The 17,259-nt window shown below is 38.7% G+C and overlaps 2 protein-coding genes across 2 annotated transcripts; both read left to right on the top strand.

Annotated features, from left to right (window-relative positions):
• The first annotated feature begins 4,895 nt into the window (after positions 1-4,895).
• Positions 4,896-5,270, top strand: LOC113326395. The gene has a single exon (XM_026574135.1). The coding sequence runs from the start codon at positions 4,896-4,898 to the stop codon at positions 5,268-5,270; it is 375 nt and encodes a 124-aa protein (XP_026429920.1).
• A 6-nt stretch (positions 5,271-5,276) lies between these two features.
• On the top strand, positions 5,277-6,020 carry LOC113326394. The gene has a single exon (XM_026574134.1). It carries the CDS (start codon positions 5,277-5,279, stop codon positions 6,018-6,020), a length of 744 nt encoding a protein of 247 aa, XP_026429919.1.
• The last annotated feature ends 11,239 nt before the right edge of the window (positions 6,021-17,259 follow it).

Here is a 17,259-nt window from a genome sequence, read left to right as displayed (position 1 = left end):
TAAATATTTTTATTAATTAATTTTGCATTTTTAGGTAATAAATAAAGTTCGGATGAGTCGCGGAGCGAAAAGAGCAGAAAAGTAGTGAAAAGCCGGGAGAAATTACGCAAGGAAACCGCGAAGAATGGTGCGCACAACCTCATTTTCTACACACAAAAGCGCCTCCGTTCTCAGCCATCAGATCAGTTCTCAGGAGCATCCGACGGTCGCTCCTTCATAAATCATCAAAATCTGATGTCTCCGCCGAGCACCACAGCGCTGAAATTCCAAGCCTTCAGATTAGATGGTAGTTGAATCCAACGGTCGATCCTATGCCTGTGCATCAAATCCCGATGATTCCGCCTTACACTACAGTACCTAACTCCATCTGGTGCCGTTAACTTCGTTGCACCTCAGAATCCGACGGTCGCTTCACACATCCTTCCATCTATCCGTTCGATTCCACTCAGATCTAATGATCCAACATCTAAGCTTCGCAAATATCGAACTCGATGCAGCCGCTTCACACCCTAGCACCGAACCCATCCACCCCAAACAAACAGACCCTTCTCCCATTCTTCTCCCGAGCTCTTCTTCCCCTTCTTCCCAAAAAAATTGCAGAGCTCTGCAACACCACCTCCTCCTCTGTCTCCTCTGCCGCAACCATTCCCTCACCACCACCGGTTCCATCACTGCCACCACCATCTCCAACACCCGACAACACCCTAGCCTAGCTATTTTCTTCATCTCACAACCTCTGAAACCCTAGGTTTTGGGGTGAGTAAAATAGCTAGAAATTAGGGGACAATAGGAGCAGGAAGAGCATCAGAGGGACATCAAGAAGCATGGGTCGAGCAAATTTTGGGAGTTTGTAGGTAAATTTTATGTAATTTAAAATTGCCCTAATTTTCTGATTTGGGGGAAAATGGGTGTAAACCCTAATTTGCTAATTTGGGTATAAAAGGGGATGTGTATGAGATGTTAAAACTTGTTCTTGGACTAGCCAAGTTTCCCCCTAATTGGGTTAGGTTTGATTTTAATTTCATTTTCAATTTTAATCATCTGCATATTTTTTCTACTTGTTCACTGTGCTGTGTATGATGTTGTAGTGTGCAATTGTTTGATGTTTGTTAGTTTAATGCTCTTAGTTTGATAAATTCACTGTAGTTTAATGTTTAATTGCTGTGTGATTTCATGTCCTGCTAGCATGTTCTAATTCACCACTAGGGTGAAGATGAAACCTTAGTTCCACTGTGTAGGAGACTACAATTCTGACTCTCATCACTTTGCTCTCACATTGTATGTCAGGCATACATTGTAGTTAGGATACCCCTGTGATTGAAAGTGCAGCAGCCCATGTTAATTGATTATGGTCCAAACCTCAGACTAGTTATGCTCTAATCAGATAGCTAGTACCTTGGGAGGATAATTTGGTTGCAATTGGAATATCCGACTTAGTCTAGGTTAAGAGGTGGAATCAATGCCCTAGTTTGCCATCAACCTTCATTCTCATCCACAATTCCATCTTCTACTGTTTAACTTTGCTTTCTTGTTTTCTTTCATTTGTTTTACTTTCACTTCTCATTTGCTTTACCTGCACTGCTGCATTACTACTTGCATTTCTGTTTTGCACTTTCTTTACTACTTGTTTGACCTGCAACTCTGTTGCATTTCTGCTTTGCATTTACTGCACTGCTGCTACAGCTCTGTTGCTACTGCACTGCTGTGCTTCTTCTGTTGCTGCTGCCACTTCTTCTGTTGTGCTGCTGCTGGTGCCTGCTGCTCTACCAGGTTGCTGCTGCTGGTGCCTGCTGCACTGCTACTTGCCTCTCTGCAGCTGCTGCTGCCAATCCACTTCTGTGGCTGTTGCATTGCTGCTGATTGCTTTGCTCTCCAAAGCTCACTTCCAAAAGCCCAGAGCACAATTTGAGCCCAACTGTAAGACCAAAACCAAAGCCCAGTTCATTAAGGCCCAAGTCAAATTCATTGTTAAGGCCCAGCCCAATTCATAAGTGAACAACTGAGCACAAGACTCAGTTCACTGTAAGGCCAAAGCCTAGTGAACTGTTAAGCCCAAGTAACAGTTGAACTGTTGAGCCCAAAGCTCAAACCAGTTTCTAAAACCAAAGCCCATTTGCATTTTAGAGATAACTGAGCCCAAGCTCAGTTCATTTTATTTTTAACAAACCCACTAAGCCCAATTCATTCAAGAGTATTCAAACCCAAGAGTACATTAAGCCCAACACTTCCAAAGGGCTCCTAAGCCCAAAGCAAATCTAGGAACCCAATTAGCTAAACACTCCAAAACACACCCGATCTCTGTGGATCGACCCGTACTTGCACGAGCTACAACCGACGACCGTGCACTTGCGGTATTACTGTAGGCCCGTTTTCATCGCATCATTTTTATACACTTTCCGGACCTGCCAGTGCGCACCATTCTTCGCGGCTTCCTTGCGTAATTTCTCCCGGCTTTTCACTACTTTTCTGCTCTTTTCGCTCCGCGACTCATCCGAACTTTATTTATTACCTAAAAATGCAGAATTAATTAATAAAAATATTTATTCTTGAAAACAATGAAAATACAGAATATGGGATAAAATGTAGAATTAATGCACAAAAGATGAGTTAAAATGCCAACAGAAAGGGATAAATATATACAATATTTGGCACTCATCACATACTAGAGTCGGTTCTCCTTTAACCTTTGGTTTTCTTATTCTAAAACCAGGTTAACGACTTAAATACTTCATTGGGATTGTGAAGCCAGACCGATACTACTTATATTGTACTTGTGTGATATAATCTTGCATCTTCTATCGTACGAGTACAATCAGATTGATTGTCTTGAGATTGATATCTCCGATAGGCAAGATATAAAAAGTAATCACAAACATATTTGTCTCATTGTTTGTGATTCCGAAACATCTTGTTTCACTACCATACGATTAAGATTGTTGTGAGGTGATTGATAACTCTAGGCTGTTCTTCGGGAATATAAGACCGGATTATCAATTGGTTCCTGTTCACCTTGATTATTATCAAAAGACGGAACAAAACCTTTTAGAGTTTATCTGTGGGAGACAGATTGATCCTTTGATAGACTTGTCTGTGTGAGACAGATTTGTTTATTGTCAAGTCTTCGACTTTGGGTCGTAGCAACTCTTAGTTGGGTGAGATTATCTAAGGGAATCAAGTGTGCAGTATCCTACTGGGATCAGAGGCGTAGGGAGTACAACTGTACCTTGGATCAGTGGGAGACTGATTGGGGTTCAACTACATTCCAGTCCGAAGTTATCTTGGAGTAGGCTAGTGTCTGTAGCGGCTTAATACAGTGTGTGTTCAATCTGGACTAGGTCCTGGGGTTTTTCTGCATTTGCGTCTTCCTCGTTAACAAAATTCTGGTGTCGGTGTTATTTTATTTCCGCATTATATTGTTTTATCTTTATAATTGAAATAATACAGGTTGGCGTTGTAGATCATCAATTAGAATATCCAACCTTACGTTGTTGATTTTCATTGATTGATCCTTGGATATTGGTCTTTGGTACCATCCAAGTTATTCCTTGTGTTTGATTGAAGACTCACTGATTTCTATCAGCTCGAGTACATAAAAACAAGAGAGAGATACTAATTCCTTGAGATACTTTTACCTAGATTGAGTCTGACTGTCTAGTTGATTCTCTAGAAAGAATTTCGGAGTTAGTCCATACAGATTGCTAAGAGAAATATTGTGTGTTGTTTTTAGACCCCCACTTTTTCAAAACTAATCCCAAACAGACGCGTGTCTTAACCCTAACCGGCAACAAATACCAAATGGAAGGAAGACACGTCACTAATTATTAAGGAAGTCACACCATTATTCGGGGCAGCCACTAAGTAAGCTAGAGAAGTAAAAGGTATGTGAAAACATGCTTGTCCTCTTCTAAATAAATGATGCATGTTTGTCTCCCTTATTTATTAGATGTTTTTAGATATTTGTTGATAGGATTGTTTTTCTCCACGATATTAATTAGACGTTTCTAATACTAATATTAAGGGTTTGTCTTCTTCTTTAACCCCATAAATATCTTCTTCAAAAAAATAATAATTAATTATATATTTTTTTTGAAATTATTAGTTTAAAAATTAATTATATATTTTTTATTGATAAAGCTATGAGATTGATTAAAATAGAAATTCTTTTTCTAGTTTGAAAAAAAAATCCGTTGTTTTGTCCTTCTCTTAGAAATGATACATTTATCTTTCTTCTTTATCACATGTTTGTACTCTTATTAAAAGTAATATATATTAGTCCTTCTCTTGTATTGATAAAGCCATCTCATAGATTTGTCCTTACTTTAGACCAAAAGTTAAGAATCTCTGATTTTGTCTCAACTTTTTTTTTTATCATGTAGTGTTATATTATATTATTTGTTTTACTTTTCAAACTCATAATGCATGTATGTGTGTTTTAAATCTGTAAAGCATCATATCATAATTTTATACTACTTATTAGAAAAATACTATGCTACTCATTGTCTTTATATGCATACAGACTTTCCTCATGAATGCCATGATACTAATTTTTTTTACACCATACTTATTTACCATATGTTCTTATTTGAATCATAATAGTGTATATGTACTATTTTAGATCCTCCTTCAAATTTTTTCCAAACAAGCTTATTTTTGGTTGATCAATTTGTTAACCATAAAGAAACTTGGTTAATAATTTTTGTTGACGGGTTATGACCATAAATTGGACTATGACATATCCGTATTACCTATATACAACCATAAAGAAATTTAGTTTATATATATTCATCTTGGCCATAAAGAAATTTGGTCATAAGAAATGGTATCAAAAATTTTCATGTTTATGGACTCAAAAGGATTTGAGCACCATATTAATGTCCTTTACTTTGTCTATGTAGATGGACCCAATTCGACCGGAATTCGAACTTTTGGACTCAGCAGGACTTGAGTACCACCGTTGGGTAGCTGATGTGGAAACCACCTTTGTGGCAAAGGACTTCACCTCCACTATCGAGCCATCTGCCGACGCTTCTCCGGCAACTGAAAAAAACAAAGTTAATGCTCCTATGTTCCTCAAGAGGCATATCGATCCTAACCTGCGTTGGGGTTATCATCACTTGAAGACACCAAAAGATCTATGGGATGCTCTCGATAGCCGGTTTGGGAACATTCATGATTCCTTAATACCACAATTAAACGTCTTGTGGAACGAAATACGGTTTCTCGATTATGTAAAAGTGAATGATTTCCAAAAAGAAATGCTGCAAATTTAGGCACGTATGGACTTTTGTGCAAAGAAACTTACTGATGAGGAAATGATTCAAAAAACTCTATCGACCTTTCCTACCTCTTCCATGATACTAGCAAACCAGTATTGTTTAGAGGTAGATAACAAAAGAATCACCACATTCAGTAGGTTGATAAACTTACTGCAAGTGGTCGAAAGGCATAATGGGATTCTTGTCAACAACAATTCCAGAGCTGTCGGGAAAAAGAAAGTTCCCGAAGCTAACCATGATAAGGTCAACAAAGGGAAGGTCCCCAAAGGAAAGAGGGCTCGACATTCTAATTCACATCCCCATGATCCATACCCACGTGGAGATAACACCTCTCGTGGAAGAGGGCGTAAGAGACATAATCGAGGTCGAGGGCGAAATGGTCATTCTAATGTTTGGCACAGAGAAGAAACTTCTGGCCATAGTGGTAGTGATCCTAATTTCTATAAAACCCTTACGAATCCCGCCACTAAAAAGGCTTCAGATGTAAGTGCGCCTTGTTTTAAGTGTGGATTCACCGGACATTGGTACAAGAATTGCAAGGCTAGCGCCAATGTAGCTGCGAGCTATAAAAAGTACCAGGAAGATATCGAACAAGAGGCTAACTACGCAGAAGAAAATACTGTTACCCTTGACGCTAACCTCACAATCTCAGATTTCCTGGGAAACGAGGATTTTGCCCAACAATGGATGTTCCTGACTTTTCCTAGGCCTAAACATTTAGTTTCTTGTTTCAAGGCTTACTAGACTTTGTTGTTTTAATAGGTTGTTCGTTGCTTTGAGGTACTTTATGTTTTCTCAGTCAAATGGTGTGACATTTAGTTGCTTTGTTTAATGGTTTGAGTAGGTGTTGTTGTTGCTAAACATGTTCTTAGAATATTTATGTTATGTGTGTGGATTATCTATGAGTACTTGTTTTCTATCATGTTTAATAGAAATTTACTTTGTTTATGATAATCTATTATTTTAGCATGTATTTTAGAATGGAAAGGACCGGTGCAACTACGATGTGGTCGGGCCATATAATTCAAGTATGTGGCCCCTCTTTAAATGCTGACACCTCATATAAAGTAGGAAAAAGTTTGGAAAACTATTTTATTACCTAACTGTTTTTTTTTCAACTTCCAACTTTTTTTCAAAAAGTGAAACAATTAACGGGATTTGGAGGGGGCAGGTTTTTTGGTCGAATAGGTGTCAAAAAATAAAGAGGGGCCACATACAAAATGGATGTGGCCCGACCACATCGTAGCTGGGGCGGGAAAGGACACCATTCTAATGGAACATATTTCTCTAAAGAAAATGAGATAAACTGTGCATTTTATGACCTTCCTGCCTAATGTACTTGTAGAAATGTCTCAAGGAGAAATTGAATGTCTAGCTGATAGTGCAACCACCCACACTATCCTACGAAATAGACAATTATTTGTTAGTTTTACTCCTTATAATACATATGTGACTACGATGATTGGATCATCACAAGTAATCATTGGGCGAGATACTGCCCAATTCTTGTTGCCAAACAGCACAATGATTAAAGTCACAGAAGCTCTATATGCACCAAGAGATCACCGCACTTTGTTGAGTTTCAAGGATATCCGTGCAAATTGTTATCACTTGGAAACTCACTGTAAAAATGGAATTGAGTACATATACGTGACCTCTAATGAATGCGGAAGGAAGCGCATCTTAGAGAACTAATGAGTCAATCTAGTGGATTGTATATCACTACTATTAGGATTATTGAATCCCATGTTGTTGCCAACGATGAACTGTTGGCCAGTGACTTATATAAGCTATGGCACGAACGAGTAGGGCACCCAGGTCGTGATATGATGATCCGTGTTTTGAAGAACTCACACGGAATCCCTTCTTTCGAATGAAAAATAAAATGGGTAAACAGATTGTTACAATGCAAAGTAACAATGTGTTTTCTAAAGTAAATGATGCACAATTTATGCCTTCTAAAGCAAGAGAAGCGCAACCTTCGCCTTCCAAAGTAATTGAAGCGCACCCCTGTCCCATTCTTCTTCGATGTCCTTGTCGAAGGAACATCGCTCATTCTACAAAGCTTGTTCTTTGGAAAAGACAGGATCGATACCATCCTATGCTAAAGATACCAAACAAAATATTCCATTTTTATAAAGAATACAAGGTGATATTTGTGGACCTATACATCCAGAATGCGGACCATTCAGGTATTTTATGGTTCTGGTTGATGCTTCGACCCGTTGGTCACACGTTACATTGTTGTCCACAAGAAATTCTGCATTTGCAAAGCTCCTAGCACAAATTATACGACTAAGGGCTCACCATCCTGATCATCCAATCAAGTCGATCAGACTTGATAATGCCGGAGAATTTACATCTAAAGGATTTGATGATTTCTGCATGTCTAATGGAATTGAGGTAGAGCATCCCGTACCCCATGTACACACTCAAAATGGTCTCGCAGAAGCTACCATCAAGAGGTTACAAATGATAGCTAGGGCATTGGTTATGTGTTCCAACCTGCCTATTACTTCCTGGGGGTACGCCATATAGCATGCAACATTACTTATTCGCTTTAGATCCACTGCTAGCCAACCATTTTCTGTGTACCAGTTGGTAACTGGATATGATCCTGATATTTCACATTTACGCATATTTGGTTGTGTGATCGGTTGTCAACCGTCAAATATAATTTCACTTTCTTACTTAACTACAATAATATATTAAGTGGTAGGAAAGAGTTTGTATCCATAGAGAGGCTTTTGTTGTTATGTAATTTTCAGTTTCTAAGATAACCAAGGGGGATTTTTGTTTTAGCAAATATAATAAAATAAAGTAAAGCAAAGCAAATAGTTGGAATAATCAATAAGGAAAAGATATTGGTCATGGGATAGTATCATTCACAAACATGTATTTTCATCAATGAATAGAATTGATATTTTAATCTCTCATATATTAAAAGCCCTAGGATACCTTGATCGCAAGAATATCCCGCTAATTCCCTAATTTCATCACAACCACATTAAAAGATGCATATGTGAATTCTTCCTAAAAAATAACCCAAAGTGTAAAAGCACAATTAAGTTTAACTCCCTAAAAACTTTAAGATTTATGGAATAAGACTAATTAAAGCAATCAAACGTGTAAAAGCACTAATTCGATTTAACCAAGGTTATGATTCATATGTGACTAGTAGGATATATCGCTACAAGCACTACCCACAATTATGCTACTTAAAATCAGGGACAAACAACTTTTTTCGTATTGAAAACCCTAATATAGCTCTAGATATGAAAGCAAATCGGATTGATTCCGGACTCAACCAACCAATCAAACAATCAAATCATATGATAAAATAAACCATGAATCATAAACAATAAAGTTGAGACAAAAGTAATTCATAGAATCAAATAACATGCTTGAGAAATCAACTTTTATCCCATAACCAATAATTGTATTTAGTTACTCATAATAATGGAGTTCATCATAATCATAATCAATAAAATAAAGAAGATGAAAACAAACGAAAGCAAATCCTAGAAGAAGTTCTCTCCAAAGTTCCAAGTAGAAAATAATACGTGTCCAAAGTTGTAGAAATCTTTCTCTTTTTGTAGCTTTTCTCCCGTCCAAAACTAGGTCAAAACTTCAAAGCCCATTAGATGAAAATCCACGTGGCCCAAAAGTGAGATAAACCATGTAGAAACTCTGCCAAATCGTCGCCGAAAGGTGGCCTGAAGTTGTCCGGAAAATAGCTCAGGTGACCGGCAAAGTCAAACCGGTCACCAGCCAACGTGTCAGATCGGTAGGGTCAACTGAGTCGACCCGGTCAATCACCAAGTCAGGTGAAGTCAGGTTCTAACTAGCCTGACTGGGTTTGGCATGAGCCATTGCAGCTTGCACAGGCCATGCTTCAATCAAGCACAATGATTGCTCTTCATCTCTCATCTGTCAAGGTTTGTATCAACAATGCTCCAGCGCCCATAATGCAATTCAACCATCACTTTTCGCCATTCATCACCTGCCACTCCATCAGTCACAGCTCCATTTTCTTGTAACCTGCAGCTCAGCACATTCACTGCACATTTTTAAGTCCATAGCCTGTAATTCATCTGTATAGCAACAACTACTTAACCAACTCATGGCAGCATCAATTCATTCAGTTCAGCCACAAAACTTCATATGCAATCTCCACGAGTCATTCCAACACCACAACAAATACCAGCTACCAACCCTGCAAGCCACATACATAGCCATTCTCCATTGCAGACTCAACCTGCAATACTCTCAGCCACATTTCCAGTCCACCAACTCTGAAATCCGCCACTTCATGTAGCTCAGACCACCTGCAACATCACCTGCGATAACTTGACAACTATCATTCATCTGAGATCTACAGTTTAATTCATCTCTGACCCCTACTGTAGCTTCCCTGTAACCTCCAAGATTAGCACCACCAATGCTTAGCCATCAAAAGTGACTCCACATACTCGGTTCACAGCCATTAACCATAACACCATAATCAGTATTCATTCCATTTACAGCTCCAATATCATTGTTTCCATTTCTGCACTGCAACCCACCAGTCTCAACTTCAGTTCTGCATCATCATGAATTCTAACATCAGCTGCAACTCATATAACTTTTTCATTTCGGCTCAATTCTTTACCAATTCCATGTCTGCACTGTTTCTTCTCAGGCACTGCTCTATTGCCACTGCAGTAACTTATTACCATGGCAGCATCAGTCACTCCATCTCAGTTCAGTTCCTGCAATTCATTCATACACAACCCCACAAAGTCCATTGCAGTCCCTTGTAGACAGCTCCAGCAACGCATTCTGCACATTCTCAACTGCCAGTACACCAGTCTCATCACCTTCAAACCCTTCTCAGTTCATACTTCTCAGACCACCAACATTACAACAACATTCTATTATTTCAGTTCCTTGCACAGCATCAACACAAATCCACCACCGGTGATGCCATTGCCTGCACATGCAGTGTCTCTCGTAACACAAACATGGCCGTTACATAACCTTCAGCTGTGTAAAACCATCATCTCCTTCCCAAGCCATAACTGCACTTCAGTTAAACACAACAATACTCCCTGACCAGCAATTACTCCCTTGACTGTGATTCCCATTTCAGTCCATTCAACACACAACAATACCACCAGTTTCATAAAAAATCCAATTGCAGCTTCACATTTCCTTGCAATTTCAGGCGAAACTAGCTTAGCTGCATCCATCTCAGTCACCACCAATGGCTCAGCACCATTCCCTGTAAACCTATACTTCCAAGCTCATCACAGCACTGAACCTAGGTATCCATCCAAATAACATCACTACCAGATTCCACCTGCCATCATCCACCAACAGCTCCATTCTAGCACCTGCTGCACTTTTTAACTGAGACCTAGCAAGCCAACACGATAAACTTCACTTCCAATCAACTCTTCTCAGCACCTTACTCAGCTCGATTCTTCCCCGTAGTAGTAACCAAATGCTAACAAGTTCAAATCCCCATTCCACCTGCAACAACTTGAACTGCAGCTCAAAAACCACCACCATTTCAATTACATTTTCACTGGTAGCAACACCCATTTCAGCATAACCACTGCCAATTCCACAGACCCATTTTTGAGCTTTCCTGCACCGCAGCTGCTTCACATCAGTGCAATTCATGCCTGCACTTCCATGCCATCTCCTTCTCAGATACCAACACCACCAGAACTGCATCTTTACCAGCTTGCAATCTCTGAATCAAACCCCTCTCAACTTATCTGAGCTTCATTGCTTCAAACTCCACAGATCGATTCTCCATCGGACACACAGATGGACTGCAGCTCATAATCTCCATGAATCAGTCAACTCCTTATCTGTCCCAGCTTCTGAACCAAGTCCCTGCAGCTGTAGCTTCCTTCAACAACTCAGACCACCAATTCTGTACAAAATCATTCCCTTGCTCATCTGAACCCTGATTTCACAATTCTGGTTCTCTAAATTCACCAGCAACAGACTCAAATCTCCACCATACTTGAGTTCAAAGCTAACCCATCTGCTAATTCATTCTTCTTTGTCTATTCTTCGATTCTAATCATCTTCTCCTTCATTTAAAACACCAACACAAAATCCTAACCTCAATCTCTGTTAAAACCCTAATTCAAACCAGCGCAGATTGAATAGAACCTAAGTTAACACAGTTCTTCGATTTCAAGTTCAACAACAACCCTAGTCTTCAACAACAATAGCTTCATTAGAGTCAGCTTCAGATCCCCTTTCACAAAATCGACTGAACCACAGCAACAGCATCTCCTCCTTCTTAAGACCTGGCATTCGAATCATACAAAGATAAACTCTTTAAATCTTCTCTAATCAGCCATCTTCCTTCTTCCATCTTTGATTTCTCTGAACAAGAACTGGAGCCTCCATTGGTTTCAAGCATAGAGGATAAATAATGGCTAATGATGGGAAATGATTTCCTCACTGGATTTTAGGTATTGTGTAGGAAATGGGAGTGATATATCCACCCATGTAATACTGGATAAGGGCCAACCAGCTGAACTATCAATTTTCCCTTCAACTGTCGGTCCTGCGAGACTGACAGTTAAGTTTTCATGATTCTTGTTCCTTCATTTCCCTAGAAATGACAAGCTAGCTCCATCGCTCGCCTATGAATTGACGATTCTGCCCTTATGCTCCAAAAGAGTGCTTTATTCTTTTGCATTCTTCCGCCAACAACAACCGCCTCTCTTTTCTCAGACCCACTTTATCTCTTCAATTTCTTGACATCACTAAAGTTGTCATGCTTTTCAGACAGAAATTGCATCACTAAAACCGACATACTTTTCAGAGAGAGATGAAGAAATAAAAGCAAATAATGAGAAATAATCCGCCTCCAACACTTTTGCACTTGAGATGAGACTTTTGGGCTGTTTCTTCTTCTTTTGTTCCAAATGACTCCAAAGTACCTAAACACTCAAAAGCAAACATAAGATATATAATTTACAAGAAAAATAGCAAAGAAAGCATAAATACTAGATATAAAATTAGGTGTTTTAGACACCTATCATTGTGCTATATACGTGCCTATTACGCCCCCACAACGTACTAAGATGGGTCCACAAAGACGACTAGGTATTTTCGTTGGATATGAATCCCCACCAATTATCCACTACTTAGAACCTTTGACAGGCGATCTCTTTACCGCTAGATTTGCGGATTGTCACTTTGATGAGACAACCTTCCCGTCGTTAGGGGGAGGTATGGAAAAGGACTTCCAAAGGGAACGACAAGAATTGTCTTGGTGTGTTCCCACGTTGTCTTATCTTGATCCCCCCACTCCACAATGTGAAAGTGAAGTGAAAAGAATTATCGATCTTCAGAATGTGGCAAATTCAATGTCTGATGCATTTACTGATATCGCTAAAGTGACGAGATCACATATACCAGCTGCAAACGTGCCTGCAACGTTGGAAATTCCAGACAAGGGAAAAGGTACAATAGATATAGGTACCAAGGCTGCACTTGGTGGAAGTGTAGCTGAAGCCGTGGCCCCCAAAAGGAATAGGGGGAGACCACTTGGTTCGATCAATACTCATCCAAGGAAGAAAAGGGCGAGTAAGGCACAAACATATCCATATATCATCAATACAGATAATCCATCTCATGAGATTGTCTCTGATTACAGTTATGTCCATGAATCATTACTGGGGGACGCCCCGAAGTTTGAATTGGTTCCAGAGAATAAAGAAATCTCTATGGATTTTGAAAGTTCATACGTGTTGATGGAAAGATCCTCCACGCATATTGATGATATATTCGCATATACTGTTGCTCGAGATATTATAGAGTACGATGATATCGAAACACGCTCTATTGCAGAATGCCAAAAGAGAGCAGATTGACCTCAATGGAGAGATGCAATCCGTGATAAATTAAATTCACTGGCAAAAAGACAGGTATTTGGTGGGGTAGTGCTAACCCCACCAGGTGTAAATCCTGTAGGACATAAGAAAGCGTAATGAGAAGAGCGAAGTCTTGAGATATAAGGCTCGCCTTGTGGCGCAAGGTTTCTCACAACGCCCTGGGATTTATTACGAAGAAACGTACTCTCCTATAATGGACGTCATCACGTTCCGTTATTTAGTCAGCTTAGTAGTTTCAGAAGGACTTGAAATGCAACTTATGGACGTGGTTACCGCATATCTCTATGGGGATCTTGATACAGAGATATTCATGGAATTTCCAGATGTACTTCCATTTCCCAAATCAAGTAACTCTAAACCACGGAGTGCGTTTACAATACAGTTGAAACGCTCACTTTACGTATTAAAGAAATCCGGGAGGATGTGGTACGTTTCCCTGCGTCTAAGTAATTATTTGATTGGGAAGGGATACACAAATAACAAATTGTTCCCCTGCGTTTTTATAAAGAAAACAAGTTCAGGAATTGCAATTATATCTGTCTATGTCGACGACATGAACATAATAGGTACTCTTGATGAAATAAGAGAAACCGCAAGCTATTTGAAATCCGAATTTGAGATGAAAGATCTTGGGAAAACTCGGATGTGTCTAGGACTTGAACTAGAACATCGAGCTTGTGGAATATTAATCCACCAGTCTGTATATGTCCAAAAGATACTCAGGCAATTTAATATGGACAAAGTACACCTTGCTATCACTCCCATGGTTGGTCGAACTTTAGATGTACATAAGGACCAATTTCGTCCAAGGGAAGATGTCAAAGATGTATTGGGATATGAAAATATCCCTATCTAAGTGCAATAGGAGCATTATTGTACTTAGCACAATGTACTCGACCAGATATCTCGTTCTTAGTGAACTTGTTAGCTAGATATAGCCAGCATCAACGCAGCGTCATTGGAATGGTATAAAGAATATCTTTAGATACCTAATGGGAACCATTGACTTGGGTTTGTTTTATCCCTACGAAGACGAAAGGATATATGCTAATGTAATTGCAACTCCTTGCACCAAGACCCCAAATAATGTTTTGGTTGGTTTTGCTGATGCTGGGTACCTCTCAGACCCACATAAAGGTCGATCACAAACAGGATATGTGTTCACTATCGGGAATACAACAATATCCTGAAGATCGACCAAGAAAACCCTTGTGGCTACCTCCACGAACCACTCTGAGATCATTGCCCTACATGAGGCGGTTCGTGAGTGTATATGGTTAAGGTCTATCATTACACATATTCGAGGGACATGTGGTTTGAGTTCTACCACTGAAGAGCCAACTTGAATTTACGAAGATAATGCAGCTTGCATCGAACATATGAAGCAAGGGTATATAAAGGGTGATAATACGAAACATATATCACCGAAGTTCTTCTACAATCAGCTTCAACAATGTCTTCTAAACATTTAGGTCAGTAAAGTAAAATCTGACGAAAATGTGGCAGACTTGTTTACTAAGTCATTACCTAAGGCCACACTTGAAAAACATGCAGACTTGTCCGAACTTCCATGACCTCATAGGACTAAAGAAATTGTCACTCCCATGAATGTATTTGACTAAATAAATTGTCCTGTATCAGGGGGGCACCTGATGGTATGTTGAACTCTTTTCTTTCACCGAGGTCACTTTTTCCCACTGGGTTTTACTACTCGGAAAGATTTTTAATGAGACAACAATATACCATAATACAAATCATGGGGAGATGTCAATATCATGGGGAGCATCTAAAGATGCAGAGATGACATCAAAATGTGTTGTATTCTTTTATTTCATCGACGTTACTTTTTCCCACAGAGTTCTGTTACTCGACAAAGTTTTTAATGAGACAACGAATACACTATAGATACAACTTCGGTTGAGGTTATTCTTCTCCTTACAAGTGTTCGGAGTTTTGTGCGAAATATGTTTCCTGATACATTTCTACAATGGAGAAGAGTTCTGACAAGCGGTGCCATTTCAGAAGCTCAAGTGTCTTTCTCCTTTGACCAGTTATTCATCAACAGACGTTTTCTGGAAAGGTTTTGGCAAAGCAATTAGTTTATAATGGTGGTCATCCAAGAGGGAGTGTTGTAGGAATATGTGGGGAAAGGTGTCTGACCACCATGTGGCAAAGTGCATGTGCACCTCCCCTCTTTTCCTAGACACATGTTGTGTTTACTCTTCCCACTAAACACATGTCATACATTATCTCAACACCTGTAATACTACATGCATTTAGTGTTATGTATTTAAAGTGTACAAGACAAAGGAAATAAATGAGAAACTCTCCGATTCTTCTTCTCCTCTACTTTTGTTTCTATTATGTTTGTCTCCCATTCACAATAAACTTAAACATAATTACGGTTTATTTAGTCTTAGGGGAATAGCAAAAAAATAGGGTTTATAATTAATCAATTTATGAGAATAGTAAATGAAAAAATTCAGTTAATTTGATGTATGGTTAAGAAAAATTAGGGTTTATTTTGATTTTGATTAAAATAAAAATTGAAGTTTAATTATTAGTAAAAAATTAGAACTTATTTGCTATTTTTATTTTAACTTAAATATTTTGGGTTATGGTTAATAAATCTGTGAGCTATATTTAAGAAAAGCTATTTGAATATGTGAGATTTAGAACGATTGAATATTTGAATGAGTTTCTCCAAAATTTTTTATATATACCTTATTTTTTATATAAATATCTTGTTCAAGATGGAATAAAGTTTTGTAAGAATACTAGGATCATAAAAGTTAATTATTGTACCCAGGATTATAAAATCCGCACCTAGCGGAATCGAAGTTAAAAAAAATGGAGCGATATAAAAGAGAGTAAGTTGCATCTTGAGTTGTTAAAGCAGGAAGAATCCAATTCGGGCCCACAACTAGTCAAAACTTGCAATGAAAGTACTGTTGACATTCTCTCTCCTGCATATACTATGTCAAAAGTCAAAGATCCTTTTTTGACTGCATATTAGAAGAAAAAGAGATACCTTCTTGGCCTCTTCTACTTTCTTTTGGTTGTATTATAAATGATAAGATGCGACAACCACATTTTTGTTGTGGATGAAAGTGACTAAAGATAAAAGAGGAACATACAAAGGTCTCGCGGAGATAGAAAATCTTCTCCATATTTCTTCGGCGCTGTAACTTCTAAGTTGTAAACATGCAACAGGGGAAAGAATTCTCTAATCCATGGTTGTATTTCCCTTGCCCTGTTTTCAGCTCTCCATGTATGGATAATCATTTCTTGCATCCCTTAATTGCTATGGAAGCATTTCTTTTATGGATTTTAATTTACTGAATGAGTTTTTTCTTTTCGAAAAAAGAAGAAAGGAGTTGATGGATCTTACTGAACTTGGCTTAACTATAATGTATAGTGGTGGACTCTTTGATTAGCTAACTACGCGATAAACATGCAAGGTTTACATAGTTTTTAGATGAAGAGTTTTGAAAACAAGGGTTGCCATGAGTCCATGACCAAAAGTATCCTACTAGCATTAAGAACAAGAAGAAATATATGAGGATATCTACGGATGCGTGCAGCAATATTGTTTAATGCATCTCCCCCCTGCTTTGTAAAAATAAGACATGCATGGTTACAATCTTGGACATAATGTTAGTCTATTGAAGACTATCCAGCTTTACTATGCTCCTCAGAACCCTACATGCATAAAGTTAATCTAATGAATATGCATAATGTAACTTTTTGTCGAACTTCTGAAAGCCTAGTGAACCATGCACATCCACGTCCACACGTGGAGCTAGCCAACATGGGTTCTTGACGTAGTTCAACTGAGAAGAAAAAAGTAGTAGGGTAAGGGAAATATTCCAGTTGACACTAAATGGACCCGTCAAATGCATTTGTGGATTGCTACGAATGTGTTATGTTGCCGTATGAATGAAATCAAGGGGCAGTGATCAGTGATGAGAGCGACCAAGTAAGTGCCATAAGGAACGAAGAAAACTCCAAAGGCGTTGAAACTTGTTGAGAAGAATAAATATTTTTTCTTTGAAGAAGAATCATCATTTCCC

Source organism: Papaver somniferum, unplaced genomic scaffold (genome assembly GCF_003573695.1).
Source record: "Papaver somniferum cultivar HN1 unplaced genomic scaffold, ASM357369v1 unplaced-scaffold_10, whole genome shotgun sequence".
Lineage (NCBI taxonomy): Eukaryota > Viridiplantae > Streptophyta > Magnoliopsida > Ranunculales > Papaveraceae > Papaver > Papaver somniferum.
The sequence above is the reverse complement of the archived record's forward strand: the minus strand, read 5'-3'. Positions and strand labels throughout refer to the sequence as shown.

Bases quoted from the DNA above. Each gene is read 5' to 3' on its own strand.
- LOC113326394 (XM_026574134.1), top strand. From the start codon at position 5,277: ATGGACTTTTGTGCAAAGAAACTTACTGATGAGGAAATGATTCAAAAA.
- LOC113326395 (XM_026574135.1), top strand. From the start codon at position 4,896: ATGGACCCAATTCGACCGGAATTCGAACTTTTGGACTCAGCAGGACTT.